The sequence below is a fragment of the Dendropsophus ebraccatus genome, chromosome 12 (assembly GCF_027789765.1).
Source record: "Dendropsophus ebraccatus isolate aDenEbr1 chromosome 12, aDenEbr1.pat, whole genome shotgun sequence".
Lineage (NCBI taxonomy): Eukaryota > Metazoa > Chordata > Amphibia > Anura > Hylidae > Dendropsophus > Dendropsophus ebraccatus.
In genome coordinates, this window is record NC_091465.1 from 20496151 (window position 1) to 20521270 (window position 25120).

Below are 25120 nucleotides of genomic sequence, written 5' to 3' on the forward strand. Positions count from 1 at the left end.
TCTGCTATGTGCCCAGGGATCACTCCAATCCTCTCCTATGTGCCCAGGGATCACTCCCATCCTCTCCTATGTGCCCAGGGATCACTCCCATCCTCTCCTTTGTGCCCAGGGATCACTCCCATCCTCTCCTATGTGCCCAGGGATCACTCCCATCCTCTCCTATGTGCCCAGGGATCACTCCCATCCTCTCCTTTGTGCCCAGGGATCACTCCCATCCTCTCCTATGTGCCCAGGGATCACTCCCATCCTCTCCTATGTGCCCAGGGATCACTCCCATCCTCTCCTATGTGCCCAGGGATCACTCCCATCCTCTGCTATGTGCCCAGGGATCACTCCAATCCTCTCCTATGTGCCCAGGGATCACTCCCATCCTCTCCTATGTGCCCAGGGATCACTCCCATCCTCTCCTTTGTGCCCAGGGATCACTCCCATCCTCTCCTATGTGCCCAGGGATCACTCCCATCCTCTCCTATGTGCCCAGGGATCACTCCCATCCTCTCCTATGTGCCCAGGGATCACTCCCATCCTCTTCTCTCTGTCCTCCTGTGCAGTCAGCCGGCTGGTGTATGAGTCACTCAGCAGACGCTGCTCTCTATCGCCCCCTGGTGTCTGCTGGGCTCCTCTCTCCTCCTAGTGGCCGGGCTTCCTCTCCTCATACCCATTGTGCTCTCTGGCTGAGCACCTTGCGGATCTGAGCTGCTGTGTGCACAGGGGACATGACTCTTCCCCCCAGGAGAGGATGAGACACTGATCCCCCTGCAGACCCTCGCTGATCTCTCCCTGATCCTGCCCTCTCCAAGGTGCTGAAAGACACCCATGCCCCCCTCCAGGGTCCCCACCCCGGGAGCATGGCAGCAATGAAGATGTAGGAGGAGGAGGGGGTCTTCCATCATCACCACCATCATCTCCTGTAACCTGACACAAGCCCTGGCTGACAGGACCACCCCTGCAAGGAAGCAGAGACATCATGGCTACCTGGAGGAAGAGAGAGCTCGGGGGGCTGCTGCTGCTGCTGCTGCTGGGTATGTGCGAGCCTTTCTAGGTCAGGGCTGTGTTCACACTGATAACTATAGCACAATGGCGGAGAGAGGCAGAGGGGGAGCCTGCACCCCATCACCTGTCTGTCTGATACACAAGCCAGCAGGGACATGACAATGTATATACTATTACATGGTATGGGAGAATCAGTACAGCACAGGAAATTATATATATATATATATATATATATATATATATATATATATATATATATATATATATATAGGAGGAGACTACACTGTATGCATCAGTACAGCACAGGATACATGTATGTGTATGGATAGGTAGATAGGAGGAGGCTACACTGTATACATTGTATCAGTACAGCACAGGAGATTTTATATATATATATATATATATATATATATATATATATATATATATATATATATATATATATGAGCAGGCTACACTGTATTGTTACAGCTCACAGCTATATACATTGTATCAGTACAGCACAGAATCTGTAGACAAGCCAGCTGTGGAGGCTACACTGTGTTGTCATGGCTGACACTTATATACACTGTATCAGTACAGCACAGGATGTATAGACAGGAGCAGGCTACACTGTATCCGTACAGGGTACATGTATATACAGACAGGAGCAGGCTACACTGTATACACTATCAGTACAGCACAGGGTGTATAGACAGGAGCAGGCTACACTGTATACACTATCAGTACAGCACAGGGTGTATAGACAGGAGCAGGCTACACTGTATACACTATCAGTACAGCACAGGATGTATAGACAGGAGCAGGCTACACTGTATCAGTACAGGGTACATGTATATACAGACAGGAGCAGGCTACACTGTATACACTGTATCAGCACAGCACAGGATGTATAGACAGGAGCAGGCTACACTGTATCAGTACAGGGTACATGTATATACAGACAGGAGCAGGCTACACTGTATACACTATCAGTACAGCACAGGATGTATAGACAGGAGCAGGCTACACTGTATCAGTACAGGGTACATGTATATACAGACAGGAGCAGGCTACACTGTATACACTATCAGTACAGCACAGGATGTATAGACAGGAGCAGGCTACACTGTATACACTATCAGTACAGCACAGGATGTATAGACAGGAGCAGGCTACACTGTATTATTACAGCTGTCCTGGAGCCAGGACTACATACACTGCACCAGTGTAGGCTACTGTTCACACACAGCTATAGAGGTCCACCATCTGTCATCATTCCTTCACATACCAGAGACTGGCATAGGAATCCAGGGGGTGCATGGCACATAGGCACCTATGGGTTGGCATTATAGACAGAGGCTCCAGGGGGAGGACACAGATCGTCTAGGACTCCCTGCTGTCTATGGACACTGTGTGGGAGCAAACAATGGACAGACAGGGCCTCACCAGGGAGGATGATGAGTGGGTAGTTGCACAGAGCAGACAGTCACCTCCTGTCTTTGTTTCATCGCAGTAACTTTGTCTAGGGAGAAGCTGGGGGGGGGGGGGGGTATAGTGAGGTAATACAGTATAGCATGCAAGCAATGATGTCATCCTGGGCTCTTATAAGAGACAATGCTACATGTCCATGAACTAGTGGGTGCGGCTGGAAATGGGAAAATGACAAGGTCTAATGTTCCCCAGATTTATCATACAGCCTGAGACAAGGCGGGAGTACCCCAGACTGAAGGGACCAGGTTTACACTGTATAAACCTAGTAATCCTTATAATACTAGACCTGATTTGGCTTCTTGGTGCTAAAGAGAAGTAGCCAGGTGACCACACACACTAGTCAATAGAGGTGTCCTCTAGTCATCCTCAACTATTTAAGGGGTTGGCCACTTTCTTGTAAAATAGTTCAGTGTACAGTAATAGTATGTGTACTCACTGTATATACTGACAGCAGCTCCTGTGTACCTCATAGAGCTAAAATCATAATCCCCTCCTCCAAGCTGTGCTGTCCTGCTCTGTGGTGAGTCTGTCCATAAGATGGCCGACATGCAGGAGCATGCGACCATGCCCTGCCCTCTGTGTGCTCCATAGACATATGCAGGCCCTGTAGTTGACACTGGGGGGCGGGGCATGGTCACATGCTCCTCCATGTCAGCCATCTTATGGACAGACTCACCACAGAGCAGGACAGCACAGCCTGGAAAAGGGTGATTTTAGCTCCATGGAATACACAGGAGCTGCTGTCAGTATATACAGTGAGCACAGTTACTAATACTGTACACTGAACTATTTTACTAGAAAGTTGCCAACCTCTACAATGTGCTGCCACCAAGGAATGATGACAAGTACTAACTGCTAGATAGTATGCTATAGTCTATCCAACCTGTTGCATTATAGCTGTTACAGTACTACAGATCCCATCATGCCCTGACAGTCTGCAGTGTTCCTTCCGGACTTCCGCAGTTTTCCAATTGACAGGCTTGGTTCTCATACTGTATCTTTGCAATGAGCTTTGTTCTGTTACACTCGATCTACCCAACTGGTGGCAAAACTACAAGTTCCATTAAGGCAGGGATAGGAAACCTTGGCTCGCCAGCTGTTGCAAAACTACAACCCTCATCATGCCTGGACAGCCAAAGCTAAGCTTTAGCTGTCCAGGCATGATGGGGGTTGTAATTTTGCAACAGCTGGTGAGCCAAGGTCCCTTACCCCTGTATTAGGGCATGTGCAGTGCTAAGCTGTGTAGTTCTCTTACCATCATATGCTTAAAGGGGTATTCCAGCCACAAAACATTTATCACCTATCCTCTGGATCTGACTCATAAGAGTATCAGAAGAGGGGCGCAAATGTCAACCCAAATGCACCAGTTTGGAGTTTAGAGTGGTTATGGAAGCTATGTTGGCAAACTGGTATAGCATGTATTACCTATGTAGTGGATAGGTGGTAGATCTTTATGGGTGGAAGACTCCTTTAGGCTAGGTTCACACAACGTATCGGCCGGGATGATCTTCAGTAATCCGCTCTGTGATCCGGGCGAGTCACGGAATGGTTGGTGTTATACTTAGTGTGAACTTGGCCTAGGTTCACACTTTGTAAAAACAACGGCCATTGCTGTGCAGACAACGGCTGTTATTTCTCAAACAACAGCCTTTGCTTGCACAATGACCATTGGTATGAAATACAGTCGTTGTTCTTACATAGTGTGAACCTAGCCTTAACCTTTATATTCTGAGCCACAAAATGCCTGTTCTTTGCTGTGTGTATTGCATACTATCCCCAACTCTGAAGAGTAATTATCTGCCAAAGATTTGAAGCCAAAGCCAGGAATGGATTTAAAAAAAAAGGAGAAATCTCTGGTTATAGTCTGTTCCAGGCTTTGGCTTCAAATCTTTGGCAGATAATCTTTCTGCCCAAATGGACCCTTACACACCTTAACCTAAAGTACCACAGGTGCCTGTGCTGCTATAGAAAGCCTCTCATTACTAGTGATACATATACTAAAGCTATACAGATCCCATACTATGCACAGCTCATGCACCATTTATTCCTCCCTTTGGAGACACTGGCATGTGTTCCCGCAGCCTCAGTCTCCGCTGTCATATGTGCCAGACGTGGAGGTAGCCAGCAGAGGCCAGGAACCCTGCCGCACACTGCCACATATGAATATTTCATGAGCCGTTGCTCCAGTTTCCCGATTGTTCTACGATAAGGAAGTGTTGTATAAACTTACGACGATTGCATCTTAAACAGCAGAGAGGCGGATAAAGAAAGGAGATGCTGCAGATATATACATATAACAGGGATTGTGTGCAGACACATAAGTGTGCAGAGGGGCTGCAGACACAAAACGATAACCAAGAGCCACTGGTGTCAAGCTCAGGCCCTCCAGCTGTTACAAAACTACAATTCCCAACATGCCTGGACAGCCAAAGCTAAAGCTTTGGCTGTCCAGGCATGATGGGAATTGTAGTTCTGCAACAGCTGGAGGGCCTGAGCTTGACATCCCTGAGTCCAAGACTTTTCTTACTTGAGATGCATTTGTGCACTGAAATATATTCATCTCTTTATGGCACTCGGCTTATAGCTACAGTATCTTAAATAAAGGAGCACAAACGGCAATGCTATTAGGTTTCCTTCATCCCTGATCATAAAAGAAATTCTTGCCAATAACCCATAGATCATCGGTGGCAACCGAGCAGTAAATACACTTTGTATTGATGTAAGATACAACTACGCCAACAGCTGAAACACTACCTGGAGATAATGTATCACTAAGTACATTACAGACATTACTCCATGTGCCATCAGCACCTGAACAGCTGCCCACAGGGCCCAGGCACTGACATGTAGTGCCAGCGGCTAATGCACTGCAGCCGACCGGGATGACATAGAGAACCCGCAATATGCCGAGAAATGGATTATTATGTTCAGGCTCCAAATTCTAAAAAAATCATTGCTTCAGTATGGTTTGACCTGCATACTACTAGAAAAGTGGCCTTGCTACCAGTAATAAGGGTATAGTCACATGTATAGTCACTCAAATTAACTGGTGTCAGAAAGTTATACAGATTTGTAAATTACTTCTATTTTAAGATTTAAAGTCTTCCAGTACTTATCAGCTGCTGTATGTCCTGCAGGAAGTGGTATATTCTTTCCAGTCTGACACAGTGCTCTCTGCTGCCACCTCTGGCTGTATCAGTAACTGTCCAGAGTAACAGCAAATCCCCATAAAAAAAACAAACACTCTACTGCTCTGGATAGTTCGTGTCTCGGACAGAGGTGGCAGCAGAGAGCATTGTGGCAGACTGGAGAGAATACACCACTGGAAGACTTATACAATAAGTACTGGAAGACTTATCTATAAGACTTGAGATCTTTCAGTAGAAGTAATTTACATATCTGTATAACTTTCTAAAACCAGTTGATTTGGGGGGAAAATGATTTTTTTTTGTCATAGTGCCCCTTTAAAACTACCAGTGCTCATATGTAGCCCCTTTACCAGAGTTAATGCCTTCCAGACTAATCTGTTAGCAGGGCAATGGCACATGAGGAGCGCCAAGCATCTCAGTAGAAATACCACAGAAAGTTACTCACTAGTTCCATTGCCAGTGAGCCGTACTAACCCTGCCCAACCTACTATAACCCTGCCCAACCTACTATAACCCTGCCCAACCTACTATAACTCTGCACAACCCACTAACTCTACCCAACCTACTATAACCCTGCCCAACCTACTATAACCCTGCCCAACCTACTATAACTCTGCACAACCCACTAACTCTACCCAACCTACTATAACCCTGCCCAACCTACTATAACCCTGCCCAACCTACTATAACCCTGCCCAACCTACTATAACCCTGCCCAACCTACTATAACTCTGCACAACCCACTAACTCTACCCAACCTACTATAACCCTGCCCAACCTACTATAACCCTGCCCAACCTACTATAACCCTGCCCAACCTACTATAACTCTGCACAACCCACTAACTCTACCCAACCTACTATAACCCTGCCCAACCTACTATAACCCTGCCCAACCTACTATAACCCTGCCCAACCTACTATAACTCTGCACAACCCACTAACTCTACCCAACCTACTATAACCCTGCCCAACCTACTATAACCCTGCCCAACCTACTATAACCCTGCCCAACCTACTATAACCCTGCCCAACCTACTATAACCCTGCCCAACCTACTATAACTCTGCACAACCCACTAACTCTACCCAACCTACTATAACCCTGCCCAACCTACTATAACCCTGCCCAACCTACTATAACTCTGCACAACCTACTATAACCCTGCCCAACCTACTATAACTCTGCACAACCCACTAACTCTACCCAACCTACTATAACCCTGCCCAACCTACTATAACCCTGCCCAACCTACTATAACTCTGCACAACCCACTAACTCTACCCAACCTACTATAACTCTACCCAACCTACTATAACCCTGCCCAACCTACTATAACTCTGCACAACCTACTATAACCCTGCCCAACCTACTATAACCCTGCCCAACCTACTATAACCCTGCCCAACCCACTATAACTCTGCACAACCTACTAACTCTACCATACCTACTATAACTCTATAAAAGATGCCAGTGCAGCATTGTGTGTACAGTATTAGTGTTGCTTGGCTAGTGCATGCCCTTAACCTGGCCATATACATGGCATTACATGTGTTCTCTATGGGGAGAGGAGAGTAAAGGTCCCATGCACTCTATACTTATATTGGCTGTCAGTACAACGTGTATGCAGTATAGCGGCTATTCACGGATCTCCATCTCAATGATCCAGCCCAGGGTTCTCTGCAGCTTTTATTTGCTCCTTCCATACATCAGACCTGTGCTCTTTGCTCCTTTACCTTGTACTTACAACCCTCAGTATAGCTGTGCTTGTACATCGCCTTGCGGGCTGTCTTCCTGACTCACCTGGTGACGCCCGAGCTTCTTCCATTCTTTGCTGGGTAATACAGTATCTTATAATAAAAGGTGTTGTGTACAATATGGAGAGGAGATAAATGTGCTAGAAGCAGCCAGGTTGTACTCACCATGCAGCTTCTATGTGGATTATATGAGGGGGAGGGGGCTGCAGATGGGCTGATGGAGAAAACCACACAACAACCTGATCAATGGGAATATAAAGTGTAACCTGCAGCTAGGATATTGTGACCAGTATCTAATGGAACATAAGAACTAACAAGTTTATCTTCTTTTCTGTCTTCCCTTGGTGTATCTGTCCATCCCATGGTGCCCTTACGTACCCCATTGCTGTTCCTATACCTTTCTATTATGTTGTGGCTGCCGGTTTGTTCCCATGTTTTATTTTCTCTATGTAATGTCCTGTGTTGGTTCCCAATGGACTTCCCACATGTGGCACTATTCTCCCCCTCTCATCTGGTTTATGGACACCCCCTTTTCCCCATGTGCCGATGCCCCTCGGCAGTAGGGGTATGCTCACCTGTGTGTGTTGAGGTTTCTTCTGGGACAGAGGCCGTCCAGGGACAGAATATGACCTTGCTATGTATCTCCTGCATGCAAAGAGAGGAAGTATACGCTGTTACCAATGTGGAATGGTACTATGAACCCGGCAATGGAAACCGATCACTTGTATGTATTATACACCTATTCATATCATTTCATTAAAGGTTACTGTTCTTACTTAAAGGGGATGTAGAATGATTTATTGTTTAAATCAGGATTTTATATTAAAAAGACAGAAATGCAATGACGCTTGACACTTATCTAACACAGGGTCCAGCTTACTGTCACAGACCACCCATGCATGCACACATGGGTCACAGAGCATGCCCATAACACTCTCCTTCAGTAGTCAATAGGTGATTATCACAGCTTACCTTCTGCCCCTCCCTTCACAAGTCAAAGAGCATGCACACAAAACTCTACAAATCCAAACTACAGGTCCTTGTGGCTGCTGGAAAGCAAAACTGTAATTGCTGTGAAAAGCATTCCAGGTAAGATCGCCACCCCCATAATTATGTAGATAAAATAAAAAAAATAACCCCTAAAGTATGTCGTAAATGCAAAGTCGGAGATTTGCATGTCCAGGAATTAGGTGGATGACTAAACTGTATCAAAATGTGTTATCCCAAGATCATAACTTATCACCCCTTATCGACATGATAGACTATAAGTATCTGATCAGTGGGGGGTCTGACCAATCATGAGAACAGGGCTCCCTTGTCCTCTTAGTGAATGGAGCAGCAGCTTGACAACAACTGGATCCACTCACTATTGGAACTTCCAAAGATGACCCAGCGCTGTATTTGGCTGCTGAGCATGTGCTCTTAGGTGACAAGGGGTCTCTGTTCTCATGATTGGTGGGGGTAAGACCCTCACCAATCATATGCTGTGATAAGCTTGGGATGTCCTGCTGCCCCCCCCCCACCCCCTCCCCACCAGGTCAATCTTTTATATATATATATATATATATATATATATATATACACATACACACACACACACACACACTTGTACACCTTCATTATTGATTGTATTCTATTGTATTACTACACAGCCTAAGCAGCGTGTAATTCAGCAGTGTTCTATCTTGATGGTTTTTGTATTACTATTATACTTGTAGATCTTTGAGTATATCGAAGGGAAAGCCCGGGAGCATGTCCATAGCCCATTTAAAGGGCGTCTGCAGTGGAATGGAAGCAAAGATCTGCAGGACGTCTCCCTTATATTACACAATGTAACGCTGGCAGATTCGGGCCGATTCATCTGTAACGTCAACCGCACGCTCCATTTTGAGCAACACCAACACTCGACCTCAAGCAACGTGGAAATCTTTCTGACTGTGTCCACAATAAGTATGTAACCTGTTATTGTGCCAGCTGCTAGGTATACTGTTACTGCGTGCTAGAGCAAAGGTCCGCTATATGTGGCGTTCCAGCTGTTGCACATCTAGGCCACAGGCTGTCTAGGCATGCTGGGAATTGCAGTATTTTGTGCCGGACCGTGGAAACCACAGTCACGTACACACTGGCCCATAGAACAGGATGGGTATTGGGACAATTGTATTGTCAAAGCAATAATGTCTGATGTAAGGCCCTGTTCATACTATGGCATGTCCGCTGGGAAAAGCTCCTAATATACAGTATAAGGCTGGGTTCACATTACGTATATTTCAGTCAGTATTGTGGTCCTCATATTGCAACCAAAACCAGGAGTGGATTAAAAACACAGAAAGGATCTGTTCACACAATGTTGAAATTGAGTGGATGGCCGCCATATAACAGTAAATAACGGCCATTACTTTAATATAACAGCCGTTGTATTAAAATTACAGCAAATATTTGCCATTATATGGCGGCCATCCACTCAATTTCAACATTGTGTGAACAGATCCTTTCTGTGTTTTTAATCCACTCCTGGTTTTGGTTGCAATATGAGGACCACAATACTGTCTAAAATATAGGTAGTGTGAACCCAGCCTAAGCCTGCAAATACCCTGCTCTATAAGCATATAAAAGGATACACCACCCATAGGTCCCCATTGTAACGATAATTATGCAGAGGCGTCATACTCTTTATATTAAGTCAAGTGTATGAAATTCTACTCTAGAACATTTTTGTTTAACCCTTTAGTCAGTATGCTGACAGGTTTTAGAATTTACGGTGTTATGTGTCCGAATCTCCGCTGTGGGATACATGTGGTTATGTAATAATAGGTGGTGACTGGCTTCAGTCCTAATGTGGTCTGGCTTTGTCTCCACAGAGAAAGAGGATTTCACGTCTGTCCTCTCGGAGATCATGATGTACATCCTTCTGGCTTTCCTCACCTTGTGGCTCTTGATCGAGGTTGTTTATTGCTACAGGAAGATCTCCAAGGCTGAAGAAGTGACCCAGGAGAGTGTGTAAGTATGGGCCCGCCGCCATGCTAAAACATAAAAGACGGACATGGTAAAGGGAGGCAACATATTGTAATACACCTTTATTACCCCTTCATACTAACCAAAACATGATAGGTCCATGGTGTGACCAGCCATTTGTAGTGCTTTGATGACCATCTGAATGCTGTCTGGCCCAGGCAGGATCAGACTACAAAGGGTTTGTTTGCAGTCTGTAACCATGGTGATGCATGTACAATAGAACTGGGAGAAGTGCTCCTCTAAGACTGTAAGACTTAAAATGTAGGAATCCCTTTAGGAAGTGCTTTCAGGTTATAGGTTATAGAACCCCCCTCATTCACCAAAAGGGAGGCCACCTTTGTGCTGCTATACATCTGCTGTATGGCATAACACAGCAGTATAGAGGCACGCAGTAAAATCATGTAAGCCTATAAACAGATGCCACTGTATACATTCATTATTGCATCTGTTAGAGACATCTGTCGGAGGTATCCCCGGGGAATCCTCTGGAGTAAATCTCCGATAGACACAGAAAATGTGCCATGAGAACAAGCTTATTTTAGATGCCTGGAAAAAGATTAAAAATTGTTTGCAAAAAAAATAAAAAGTATAGGAAATACACATAGCTGGAGATGGACCGGATATCTAATCACCTATAGGCTCAATGGAAGGAGATGCTGCCCATCTCAGCGGAAACAATAAGGTCTGTCAGCCGAACTACCTGATCCCGGTTTCATCCATTGGTCAGTGAGGTAGACTTTATTCCATGACATTGTTAGTGGGATCAGCTGACAAGAATCTATTGTCTGAGGCCAGAATGTATAATTCTATCTAATGCTAGTAATGGAACCAGTATCTTGTATAGCACAGGTGTCCATCTCAGGCCCTCCAGACAATTCCTATCATTCCTGAAGCATGGCATAGTGAGAATTGTAGTTTTGCAACAGCTGGAGGGCCTGAGTTTGACATCCCTGATGTATAGGATTTCTATAGTCTATGATGCAAATATACATATATCATGTAATAATGTTAACCAGTTTATTACTGACATGTATCTTGGTGCATCCCTTGGTTTGCAGCACCGACTATTTAGCAATACCTTCAGAAAACAAGGAGAGCTGCCCCGTTCCAGTAGAGGAGCAATGAGGCGGGAAGAAACCAACACACAGGTAGGCATCACATCCGCTGGGCCTATGGTACATGGACGTCACTGTTCTAGTTGTGTAGTATCCCCATTGTACCTGTCTTGAATCCTGTCTTAAATCTTTTTTGGTCCATAAACTCTCATAGTCTGGCACACGTTTCTGGTGCAGATTTACAAGATTATCTGGAATACACTAAAAGAAAAGATCCCAATATTCTGAAATCTCTATTCAGTGAGATGTCAAAAGTTTTGATTGGTCTGGGGCTGTACGATAGAGCTGGGAGAGGCGCACCTCTAAGCACTTCATTTCCTGGATCTGATTGGTCTGGGGCTGTACGATAGAGCTGGGAGAAGCGCTCCTCTAAGCACTTCATTTCCTGGATTTGATTGGTCTGAGGCTGTTTGATAGAGCTGGGAGAAGCGCTCCTCTAAGCACTTCATTTCCTGGATCTGATTGGTCTGGGGCTGTACGATAGAGCTGGGAGAAGCGCTCCTCTAAGCACTTCATTTCCTGGATCTGATTGGTCTGGGGCTGTACGATAGAGCTGGGAGAAGCGCTCCTTTAAGCACTTCATTTCCTGGATCTGATTGGTCTGGGGCTGTACGATAGAGCTGGAAGAAGCGCTCCTCTAAGCACTTCATTTCCTGGATTTGATTGGTCTGGGGCTGTACGATAGAGCTGGGAGAAGCACTTCTCTAAGCACTTCATTTACTGGATTTGATTGGTCTGAGGCTGTTTGATAGAGCTGGGAGAAGCACTCCTCTAAGCACTTCATTTCCTAGCTTGCTGTTTTTGCCATCTCCCTGCAGGAGACAGGCTCCATTGTAAGTCTATTGGGAGACATGGAGTGAAGAACCTAGCAGAGTGCTTCTCCCGGCTGTGTCTAAGGACCAGTGGGGTCTGAACACTCAGGAAGTATTTCTAGGACACGTCCAAAGTTTTATTTTTTTTTATTTTTTTTTTATGACATTTAAAACCATGCAATAACATTATATTATGGTGCACAATTCTGGTACAAACCAACTAATAGGTGTAAGGTCAGGCTATATATGCACCATATGTATCTCACAGCCTGAGCCATACATTGTCTAGTCAGCTGACCTGCTGAAACAGATGATAATTTGTCACCTATCAGATCCTATTTCCCATTAAAGGAATCTTCCTGTAAGGGGATTCAGGGCTATGTACTGCAGATGTACGTGCATCCTGCTCCTGCATGGGATCTTATCTGGCTCGTGCTCTGCTGTCTCTGGAAGTGGCTGTCGGCCATCAGCTGGACCTGCTGACAGCTGACACTTCTATTCTATGCACAACTGGAATAATGACACAATAACACATCTCACTGGAGACAGTCACACGGCTGATACTGGGAATGTAGGCTGTGCTACATTATAGAACATTAGTAATGACCCATGTGAATGAGTACCTGTACACTTTCATAGACTTGTGCCCTATAAGCACCAATTGGGGCATGCTGAAACTTTATAAGACACCTCATCCTGATCTTGGCCTCCTACGTTGCTTACATCTGTGGACACCCAGCAGAGGAGGTCCTGCATGTCTTATTTAGAAAAGTTGTTGATCTGTCATATGACTGTACAGCGCCTGGCAGATGAAATAAACTGGATGAGCAAGATTTTAGCTGTGAAATAATTCAGAATCAGTATAGAATAAGTAATGTATGTACACAGTGACCCCACCAGCAGAATAGTGAGTGGTGCTCTGGAGTATAATACAGGATGTAACTCAGGATCAGTACAGGATAAGTAATGTAATGTATATACACAGTGACCCCACCAGCAGAATAGTGAGTGCAGCTCTGGAGTATAATACAGGATGTAACTCAGGATCAGTACAGGATAAGTAATGTATGTACACAGTGACCCCACCAGCAGAATAGTGAGTGCAGCTCTGGGGTATAATACAGGATGTAACTCAGGATCACTACAGGATAAGTAATGTAACAATGTACAGAGAGACCCCACCAGCAGAATTGGGAGTGCATGTACTTCCATTTTATATAAAATGAAATGGTGATGAGAGAGAACAAACACTTTAATGAAGCAAAAGGTTAAAAATAAATAAATAAATAATAATAATTTATTTATTTAATATAAATATATATATATATATTTTTTCCCATTCTACTTTGCTTTACCATTCTGCTCAGGGTTTTGCCTTAATGACTTATCATTGTATCTTCATTCTCTAGGAGGATACAGATCAGTCTTCTATCAGCGTGTGCACCGGAGCCAGCCATACAGACCTGTCTCTCACTTATCCTTATGGCTCTTACATATGAGACTCCCTCCATAATGCCTTACCTGCTTCACATCTCACACATAACCGTAATGTGATGAAAGATGGAGAAACACCAAGAAGATCCAGGACTTGAAGGGACGGTCATGACTACTGATTTGTTCCTGATCAATGGGGAAAAAAATATCTTAAAAAAACATTCACATAGGATATTCTATCATGTTTAGAAACTAAGGCAAGGAAAACTGCATTATTGTCCATAGTGATCAGGTATAGGCTTCCTTTATGTACAGTGTTACTGATCATCATTTAGGCATGTCCCATGATGCATCATCCCAAATCGAGTCTTATAGCCCCTCCCCTTCCTGGGTGGAGCTTATCTGTCCCATGGTGGTGTGCAGCTGACGCCCATCTCGGAAGAGTCCGTGTGAGTGATTTGCTGGTGTGGGGAAAGTGTCGGTCATGGAAATGCCATATAACGTAGACAATCACACCCTCTAAGTATGTGGGTACGAGACACATGCTATGTAACAGAGGACTTTTTCGGAGGCCAAAGCTTTTGTTTACGTGGTAAAACGGTGGCTACTAACGGTATCAGAGTTTTGTTGCACTTGTTTTAGAGCCATGACCTATGATGGATCTTGCTGACACTTTATGTAATGGACATATATTAGTATTGGTATAATATTGAACCCCCAACAGGTACTAAGGTTTGGGAGGGACTGCTTACCCCAGACCCCCCATAACTACGCCACTGAACAAAGTTATGGAGTTGAAGAAGTCCGATATAGTGAAATAGTCTTGTATCTGACAAGCATCTGCTTATACTTTCAGTGACTTAGCACATCTAGTATATCAGTATAAAGCAATGACTTCCTCTCATCCTCTCCTCGGTGACGTGCTTTGCTATTCTGTGACCATTCCGGCAGACATTGCTATGACCATATCGATGGCACCTTGTATGACAGGTCTGGCACTTGACTTACTGTACCACCTCTTCATCACCTCCGAACTGTACTTGATGTTCACAGTCACAGTCTCTCACTATTGCACAGAGCAGAAAGTACTAACACGACTGTTACTTGTACAGGAGAGGATGTCACACTTGTCTTTTCTTGAAGGGGGCCATGTCTTCCTGATACTATAACTAGCTGTTACCTGCCAAACCCTTTTTAAAACATGAATAAAATTGTGGTTTCCATGTTTGTTTTGAAATGTAGACAGTGAAGAGTCTGTATCAGGGCCACGGCGATGACAAGGGGATGGAGAGATACGGGACAACTCACAGGGTGATCAGGTGGGGAAAAGGGCACCACACACGACTCACAGGGTGATCAGGTAGGGAAAAGGACACCACACACGACTCACAGGGTGATCAGGTAGGGGAAAGGACACCACACACGACTCACAGGGTGATCAGGTAGGGGAGAGGGCACCACACACGACTCACAGGGTGATCAGGTAGGGGAGAGGGCACCACACACGACTCACAGGGTGTTTAGGTAGGGGAGAGGGCACCACACACGACTCACAGGGTGATCAGGTAGGGGAAAGGACACCACACACGACTCACAGGGTGATCAGGTAGGGGAGAGGGCACCACACACGACTCACAGGGTGATCAGGTAGGGGAGAGGGCACCACACACGACTCACAGAGTGATCAGGTAGGGGAAAGGACACCACACACGACTCACAGGGTGATCAGGTAGGGGAAAGGACACCACACACGACTCACAGGGTGATCAGGTAGGGGAAAGGACACCACACACGACTCACAGGGTGATCAGGTAGGGGAGAGGGCACCACACACGACTCACAGGGTGATCAGGTAGGGGAGAGGGCACCACACACGACTCACAGAGTGATCAGGCAGGGGAGAGGGCACCACACACGACTCACAGGGTGATCAGGTAGGGGAAAGGACACCACACACGACTCACAGGGTGATCAGGTAGGGGAGAGGACAGAAATCACAACTAGGGAGAGGACACAAATCACAACTAGGGAGAGGACACAAATCACAACTAGGGAGAGGACAGAAATCACAACTAGGGAGAGGACAGAAATCACAACTAGGGAGAGGACACAAATCACAACTAGGGAGAGGACACAAATCACAATTAGGGAGGGGAGAGGACACAAATCACAATTAGGGAGGGGAGAGGACACAAATCACGACTAGAGAGAGGACACATCCCAACTAGGCATAGGACACAAATCACGACTAGGGAGAGGACACAAATCACGACTAGGGAGAGGACACAAATCCCAACTAGGCATAGGACACAAATTACGACTAACAGGGTGATCAGGTAGGGGATAGGGCGCCACACACGACTCACAGGGTGATCAGGTAAGGGATAAGGCACCAGAAACAACTCATGGAGCAATCAGGTAGAGCACAGGGGACAAATTGCGGCTCACTAAATGATCATAGACGCATGGTTTAGGAAGTGATTGGGTAAAGCGCATAGGGCACAGTGCACACATTATAACTTATAGAGAGACCAGACAGAGCTTAGGACACACATCACGACTGATAGATCCTGTAGATCACGGGACACAAATCACCACTCCAGACAAGATCCTCATTGGAATATTTATTTTTTATTCATAGTTGAGTTGTCCTAGCTATTTCACATTGAGTTTTGGCTGAAAAGCCATTGATATACTTATGCTACCAGGCCCCCTGGACACAATGCCCCTGCGCACAGCGCAAAGGTTTTTTTTTTTTTCTATTTTATGTTTTTTTCTTAAATATTTTTTACAGTTCAAGTTCCCGAGGCCAGTAACTCAGTAACACCATAGAACAACCAACATCCCCATAGATGATTGTAGAGATCTCTAGACTGACAGACAGCACATATGCAATATATCTGCTGGAATGGGCTTCTTGGTTGCGGCGGATGGGTCAGCTCTTACATTCCTGCTTACAAACACTTTCCATTACTATTAATCTTTATACAAAAGTAATGGGCTACCTTTCGTTGGAAGGCTGCTTGGCTACACTAGTGGTGGTGGCAGTAGAGGCCACGACCTCGGTTATCACTGCCCCCCTGCTGGGCTGCCACGTCCCCATGATGGACAGACAGCAGTCCTTGAACATTTCTACAATGGTAAAGCAGCATTTTCAGCTATAGGCACCCTCCGTAATAGACGTAACATGCAGCCTGTTGTTTCCATACAGTCCACTATACATTGCCACTATTCCTTAAAGGTTTCACAAAAATATAGCGGGATCTCTGCAGAAAGCACAATAAATAGAGCCACATCTTTCATTTACAATGTATTATCTTTTTTAACATAAAAAAAATAAAACATTAAATGCCCAGTCACCCGATCCCAGAACGCAGAGTTATCGTCTCACTATGGGTAAGCACCATCCATACAGCTCAGCTTTAGTATATTAGCACCAGACAACTGTGATGATGGAACCAGATCAGATCTGCTGCAAACATGAGGAAATGTTATCAATACACTTGATATAGTCTCATTGGTGTGGAGCCAATACCTGCACAGACCAGGAGATACCTAGAAGTATAAGCAATTACTTTTTTTCGCAAATGAACGTGACACAAGAGCTTGGTACCTTCTAGAAACCATTCACACAGTGTATTCAGATGCGCTAGCTTCCATGGGAATGGAGAGTACAGGATGCAGTAGAGTTGAATTTGTCAGATGTAGCGGACCTGAGTTTGTCATTTGGCACAACTCCTAGTGATATCGCTGTGTTACCTGCACTTATATCTAGAATGGCAGTAAACAATTAAATGACAAGTCCAACTCTGCTGCATCTACAGACGTCATACCAGTAACACAACCAGTGGGTGTACTGGGGAGGATGGAGAGAGGAAATACACAGACTATGTGAGGGCATTGTCTGCATTGTGATGATGAAGTGTTTGCAGGGAGTATTAAGCCACGCTATAAACACTTTGCAGAAAGATGGCGGCCAAGACAGTGGTGGATTGGGGATTAGGAACTATTTCTTTATTGTAATACTGATATTGCAATAAGACTGGGAGCAAAGGGGTATATATATATATATATATATATATATATATATATATATATATATATACACACACACACATACACACACACACATATACATACACACACACAAAGTGTAGTCCGAAAGTAGGTGGACAGTATGGGGGAGATTTATCAAACATGGTGTAAAGTGAAACTGGCTCAGTTGCCCCTAGCAACCAATCAGATTCCACCTTTCATTTTCCAAAGAGTCTGTGAGGGATGAAAGGTGGAATCTGATTGGTTGCTAGGGGCAACTGAGACAGTTTCACTTTACACCATGTTTGATAAATCTCCCTAACCCTATTACACATACTGTCCACCTACTTTTGGACCGCCCTGTGTATGTATGTATGTATGTATGTATGTATGCATGCATAATATGCATAATTATATATATATATATATATATATATATATATATATATATATATATATATGCACAATTTTCTCCTCAATATCCAGGAAGATCTGAGGTTATAAAGTACGAAGAAGCTTATACATTGTACAATGAAATGTTAGTTTTGTAACTCGTATTAAGCCAGGGATGAGGAACCTTCGTACCTCCAGCTGTTAAACTACAATTCCCATCATGCCTGGATACCCTAAGCAAAGCTTTTGCTTTCCAGGCATGATGGTAATTGTAGTTTTGCAACAGCTGGAGGGACGAAGGTTCTCTATCCCTCTGTTAAGTGAATAGCATCATCATTGTATTCTCTGTCCTGTTCACATTAAGCCATCACACAATATAACAATCCATGCTTCAGTGTCAGCCGCACAGGATCAGGACAGATTTTCCGGCTCTGGGAGTCAAAGGATCAATATTCAGTATAGTAATCACCTACGATAGAAACCATACGAGGCTTAAAGTATTCCCCTATTTAAAAAACGCACAACATTTCATCATACAATTGACAAACCCCCTTTGGATTCACAATGTACGTAGATGGGGCAGATGAGGCACAAGGGTGGAAAACAAGGATAAGATATAGCTACATGCCTCTACGCCACTTTGGAAGCCCATGGATATATCTCATCTGTATATACAGAGTCAAATTTCCTTCTCATGCCTTTGGAAAGAGAAGCAACAACATCATGCAACCCGATCTCCCGTAACTCCATTCTGTACAGCACCCGGAATGACAATTCATGGCAAACCTATGGAGGGGGATATAAGCCAACAACCAAACCCTCTAGTCTACGGTACAATCATTCCAGTAATAAAACCTAAATATATTCAATTCAGGTTAATACTCCAATTCAGGTAAATACTCCAACCATGCAGCAGGAAAAAAATATATAGAATTTTTGGCATTTTTAAATAAAATTTGTAAAATTTCAATTTGCTTTCAGTAACTTAGGGCAGTATGGACAATGGGGCTCTCCAGCATGTGGCAAAACAACAGGCATGCTGAAAGTTGTAGTTTTGAAACAGCTGGAGAGCCATAGATTGGAGACCACTGACCTGCAGGTATCTATATCACTCACATGCACAATGAAATGTAAAAGGGAATCTGTCACTAGGTTTATGTCACCTTAAATGAGGACAGCATAAACTAGTGACAGAAATGCTAAACAAATGGTGTATTACATCATTTTGTTCAGCCGTTCTCCAAATATGCAGGAGAATAGGATTCTTGCCAAACCCCTCCCCCTGCCCTCCAGCTGCTGATTGACACTTGACTGCCTATACACAGTATGGATAGATAACTGCCAATCAGCAACTGGTGAGCGGAGTTTGCTGCTCCTGATGAATATCCAGGACTACTGAGCTCACGAACATAATGGAGAGGACTCAGTTTTCAGGTTATGAAGCAGCTGAGAGCAATGCCTACATCAATGTTCTCCAAAATGAGACTCCAAAGCGGTTGTAAAACTACAACTCCCATCATGCCCTGACCGACGCATGCTGTCATTGTGTGCTTGGAGCTATAGTTTTGTATCAGCCAGAGTATATTGTATATTCTCCCTGAACCCATACTGATAGGTTACTTGTGTTCCATAAGGACTGGATGACTAGCTGCGTATAATAGCAGGGTATCATCATCACGGGACATGCTGTCAGCTATACTACCGAATCCATTCAGCAATGTATTTCTATATAAGAGAAGGATAATATCAGGATTACTTCTATCTCCTACACAGTCTGTTCTGAAGCTCCTATCTTGGTGACAAGGCTTCGGCTACGTGTTGGCATGCAGCATCCTATTGTACAGAATACACCCTATCGCCCAGACATGTCAGCGCAGTGCCCTTTACCCCAAAATACACTAAACATGTGGAAAGAAAATCTGGGGATACAGCCAAGGGCAGGAAGCCTGAAGATTGCATTACCACAAAGGCAAACTAAAAATAGCAGCATGGATTGTTAAAAGCGAGACTACCATAGGGTTACATTCACACTCCCCATTATAGTCACCACTATGAGCGCAGCTGTGGGGCTGGACAGTATCCCAGCAATGGGAGGCAAGCAGAAGCAGATCATTACTGGGGACACGGAGGGGAAATGCAGTCACGTATCAGGTCACCATGTCCCAATGGACCATGACATGTTCTAGATAAAAGTGCAGGTCAAAATCCAGTGAGTAAATGCTTTAGGAATAAAAGGCAAACTCTTATACAATCATCAGCAAACCTAAAGTGACATGACGGCTATAATGGGAGTCCTTGCATTTGATCAATACCCATGCAAAGGGAATACAAGGGGAATATATTTGTATACAAAATAAGGGATTTTTAGTTGCTATATTTCTTACCCAAATATCCTAAAATTGTCAGATGCAACATAAATATATATATATTTCAGATTTGTGCACAGCCATCATAAGAAATCTCCCACAGCGGCGTCCTCCAAGCTGCGGCTCCCCAGGCGTTCCAGAAATACAACCCAAACCGTGCCCGGATAGCACATGCAGGGAGTTGTATTTCTGCACCACCTGGAGAGCTGCAGGTTGGGGATCACTGCAAGAAAGCAATCAAAACCTAAAGCCTCAATGCAAAGTACAAGACCTAGTCGGGGGAGAGGCATGGGTGGGGACTGGCTGAAGAAGGGTTAAACCTCCATCAATTTACACAACCATCATAATAAATAAAGAAGGATTAATACAGAAGTCCAGTATATCTGCTGTAGGTGCGGCTGCGGCCAATTGTCTATGACCTTCCAGTCTGCTCTATCCTTTACATCCAAGGAGCAGCCAGCAGGGGGCGAGCAGCAGAATGACCGTACCTTTAAGCAATCTTTGGAATCAGAGAACTGCTCAATGGTCTTGGAAGAACAAGCATGATTTTGTGACACTATGTGCCATCTAGAGGACGTGGGTTCAGATATTGCAATGTAGAGGCGGTTCTTGCGTGATCATCTCCCCCTTGGTTCCTTATCAAAGAAAATGTCCCTTTTCTAACCAATTTTAATGTTCCATTGCATCAAAAATAAAACAAAAAGCAACATTGAAAATGGCCAACTGTATAAAGCTACATTGTTGTCCTGTGTGTCTCTATGGTAACAGACTACAAACAGCCCCCTGTATAGTCTGATCTTGCAGTCATGGGTAATGTCTCATCCACATCGCCATCAAGATTTCCATGTTTCTGCTCCACAGAAGAAGATGATGATGCCAGTGCCAGATCCGCTGCATTTCAGATAGTGATGGCACTCGACATACCCCCCATGGCTTTAATGAGCCTTAGCAGGCTCCTAGCATGGTGTCTGGCATCATACTGGACAAAACAGCGCTGCATGTAACGCTAATCTGTCTGGGATTTTGGATGGAATATGCAAGAGAAACCCCAAACACAGACGTGAACAGAACATTACTTCTCTACTTCTGGCCGATTTTCTTAAATGGGGTCTTCTGGGACCTTTCCACTCATAGGCCATAAATCTCTGACCAGTGTGGGTCAGCACACATAGGGCTGAAAGCAGATAGATCTGTATATGGTGTACAGGTCACACTGGGTTCTGCATCTCAGCTTCTATTGACATGAATGGAAGCTGAGCTGCAGTACCATGCACAGCCACTACAGATGAACAGAGCAGTCTGCTTCCAGCTCTGTTCATTGTGTATGTAGGTGGCTATTCGATTGGTGCGGTGCCTGGTAACCGATTCACATTGATCAGATATTGATGGTCACCAATAAAAACTGTAAAACCCCTTTAACAACCCACGTGGTAGAAGATAAAAAATACATATTATATATAGGTGCTGTATACACAGTTATACACACTTTAATTTTTTTTTTTTTAAGTGCATTGGAACAATAAAAAAGGGCTGAAAAGGACACACACCGGGGGCACAAGAACACTGTTGCAACATCTAAACCCATCCTTGCAATGCATTTCCAGCAATGGCGTCAATGATTTTAGCTCAGGAATCTGCCCAGGTCATAGACAACAGAATGCAGAGTTACCCTGAAAAGGCGAGGGGCAGCTGTCAGAGTGCCGTACATCCCTTACCCCACGTCTACTCTGCCATCATCACCTAGCAGGCAGCCAGACAGAGCATCCTCAGCTCCACCAAGCAGATATATGGCAGTGTCAACCAAAGCCTGCTGGTCAACAGAAAGCCCTTTCTAAAGGTGCAGGGAGACAAAGCGAGATCCCTCCTGCACGGCCGGCTGATCTACACCAACGTCTTAAGATTTCCGATAGTTTCTAGCAGCATTCTCTTATATACTCAGATTAGTTTTATCATACAGACACATTCATAAATTGACAAACAGTCATTCGCAGTAACTTGGAGCGGGGCGGCGTCTTGCAACATCACCAGCGAACACTAAATACAATGTGGGACGTGAGGACGACACTCAGGAAACTCCTCTGAGGTGTGTCCCTCTTGTGTATTGGCTTCTGGAGACATTTGGTGGGAACTGACCGGATATTTTTTTGCAAGGTGATTGATAATAATTATTACCATATCGTGTAGGCCCAGCATGGTCTTGTGGACACTGTCCATCGGATCGTGCTAGAACCCGATCTCCTAAATGTAAGGACCCGATACTTCTATTTCCCTCATTGTATTTAGAAGGAACCGCCACTGATGAAACTCACTGGAGTCCAGAAAACAATACAATAAAATAAATAAGTTAGTAGTAGTAACCACCAAACATTGGTGTGACAAGGTTCCTTGGAGCCAATGTATAACCCTGCAGCTGCTACTTACAGAAGAGCTGCAGGCACCCCAGCTTATTCCGAAGACGGAATTAACATACACCTGAAAAGTAAGACAAATAAATCCCTAATATTCAAGCTTTAAATTACTGAGAAAAAAAAATTATTATAAAAACTCGCTTCTCCCATGTATTGCTCCTTATAGGAGACAGGACACTTCTCAGATTCCGCACTGTCGAGGTTGGTTGGACGAGTGCTTGGTGGCAGTGGAGTCTTCACGGATTTGTCCTCGAGTTCGTGATGAAACGAGACGCGACCGTCTGGAGCCATTGTGCCTTTTGCTCCGTAACTCCTCTTTTACTCTTGGATCTGGGGGTGCCTCTGTCTGTCTCCTCAGCACCTATCCGATTGGGCACCAGTGCAAACCTCTGCGGTGCCGGGACAGCGTCAGGCTGACATCAGCAAGGTTTGCAGGTGTCGGAGGTAGAGCAATGGTGCAGAATTGTACACTGGGTAGAGAAAGGTCCTCACATCGAAGGAAGTGCTGCGCTCATCTTTCTTCGCAAACAGAAAATAAAGTCACCAACACCATTCCCAGTATCTCCGATGCCAATAGTCTCCGGCAGCTGGAGAAGAAGACGCCTCTGTGCAGCTGCCCACTTTTTTTAAATTCATTCTAGAATATAAATTTTGTATTCATAGTATACATATGTATATATGTATCTACATATAAATCTTCTCTATACATATATTGCACACTATCTCCTTCTGTCCACTCTCAGGACCTTCATTGGTAAGGTTTGTCCTCCGACTCGGAGCCAATGTCTCGAGAAACAATTCCATTCTGAAGGTTTATCAAGGAGTCCTTCATCTGGAGATTGAAATATATTCACAGATCAGAGACCGAGAACCCAAAAGGTGATCACACAATAAAGCAGCCTGAAGCAAAGCGGCACACGGAGCAAGCATCTGATCAAAGGCAACGTTCAGCGCGGCAAACTACAGGCACATGAAAGACACCGCACTCCACATCAATGTACAGGAAAGGTGGAGTCACTCTGTAAATCCATAACTTCCTCCTCCTCTATTCATGCCTAATGCTAAATGCAGCATTCTGTTTGTTTCCTGTTAGCAGAGAGCAATGCATTGTGGGGGCACAGATAATAAGTAAAGGAACCGCCACGAGTGGCATGCATGCTATGGAAATCCACATCTTTTACAGCATCCACATATTGCAGGAAGAAATCCACGTCATGTCTGCAAACTGACCTGCTGTGTGGATTGTAAACCTGCAGCATGTTAATATTACCTACGGCCAATTGGCGACCTAAATATTTGTGTGATTTGGCTGCGTCTTGCTGCAACTTTGTAACGAGTTACAATTTGGCTGTCACAAACACTGCCAGATTGTCAAAGTCGCAAGCAGGTTGCAGTTGCAAGGTCAATGCTGGAGAAATCATGTTATAACCTACGACAAAAAGTACAATGGATCTGTATTTCTTGCAACAGTTGAGTCCCATCATATTGGGTGCTGCAACCTGACAATCATGAGATGTGATGTTGCAGTTGAACAATGTGTTGCCATGTTGTCCTAGCAAAAACCCTAAACGTTGAGGATTTTGTTGCAAAAATCCAGATCCACAGCAAGACCCCTGCATATGTTTAAATCCACCATCTTTCCTTTTTACTTGTACATGTACTGCATGGTATACTTTGTTTTATATTTTACAGGATGCAGTAGAATAGTGTAGAGGACTGCACTACTCCATCCAGCAAACCCAATAGATATGTCCCAAATAGAGGCCACAATGGCAGACTGTTAGCCCCCACTAGGTACATGGGGGTCCAGGGGTCCATTTATCAAATGCACAGGGCCCTATGTGGCACTTTAATGGATTTGGCTGTACACATAGGGAAGCCCGACTAATGCAAAGAATTCTTAGATTGTTTACACTGTGATATAGGTTTCATAGACAGGGAGACTTTGCACTAGTCTGATATTCCAATAGGCCGCAGCATCTCCATAGCTCTATCTTACAATTCTCCATCTTGCTATCAAATAAAGTTGGTAAAAGAAGTTTGGAAATGTTAACTTTGACCCTATCATCCCAGGCAGAGATAGTGTGTCAGTGTGATCTGACATTACATCAGTCAGTGATGAGCCAGACTGATAACCTTTCTTCTATCGTCACCAACAGCGGCTTGGCCTAAAC

The 25120-nt window shown here is 44.5% G+C and overlaps 2 protein-coding genes across 4 annotated transcripts in view; one reads left to right on the forward strand and one right to left on the reverse strand.

The window, feature by feature from the left end:
- Nucleotides 1-674: 674 nt before the first annotated feature.
- SCN3B (sodium voltage-gated channel beta subunit 3) lies at nt 675-14943 on the forward strand. The gene is made up of 6 exons (XM_069949026.1): nt 675-1022; nt 7935-8095; nt 9090-9321; nt 10230-10368; nt 11442-11531; nt 13720-14943. Exons 1-5 carry the CDS (start codon nt 968-970, stop codon nt 11506-11508), a joined length of 654 nt encoding a protein of 217 aa, XP_069805127.1. The 5' UTR covers nt 675-967; the 3' UTR covers nt 11509-11531; nt 13720-14943.
- A 3141-nt stretch (nt 14944-18084) lies between these two features.
- Nucleotides 18085-25120, reverse strand: part of GRAMD1B (GRAM domain containing 1B) — a 159786-nt gene continuing 152750 nt past the window's right edge. For all 3 annotated transcript variants that reach the window (XM_069948857.1, XM_069948858.1, XM_069948859.1), the window contains one exon: nt 18085-23778. In XM_069948857.1, the coding sequence (XP_069804958.1) occupies nt 23695-23778 (84 nt within the window). In that variant the 3' untranslated portion in view covers nt 18085-23694. The remainder of the gene's footprint in view (nt 23779-25120) is intronic.

Bases quoted from the DNA above. Each gene is read 5' to 3' on its own strand.
- SCN3B (XM_069949026.1), top strand. From the start codon at position 968: ATGGCTACCTGGAGGAAGAGAGAGCTCGGGGGGCTGCTGCTGCTGCTG. The intron at 1,023-7,934 runs GTATGTGCGAGC...CCTCGGCAGTAG, and splicing joins GCTGCTGCTGCTGCTGCTGG to GGGTATGCTCACCTGTGTGT. The intron at 9,322-10,229 runs GTATGTAACCTG...TTGTCTCCACAG, and splicing joins TCTGACTGTGTCCACAATAA to AGAAAGAGGATTTCACGTCT.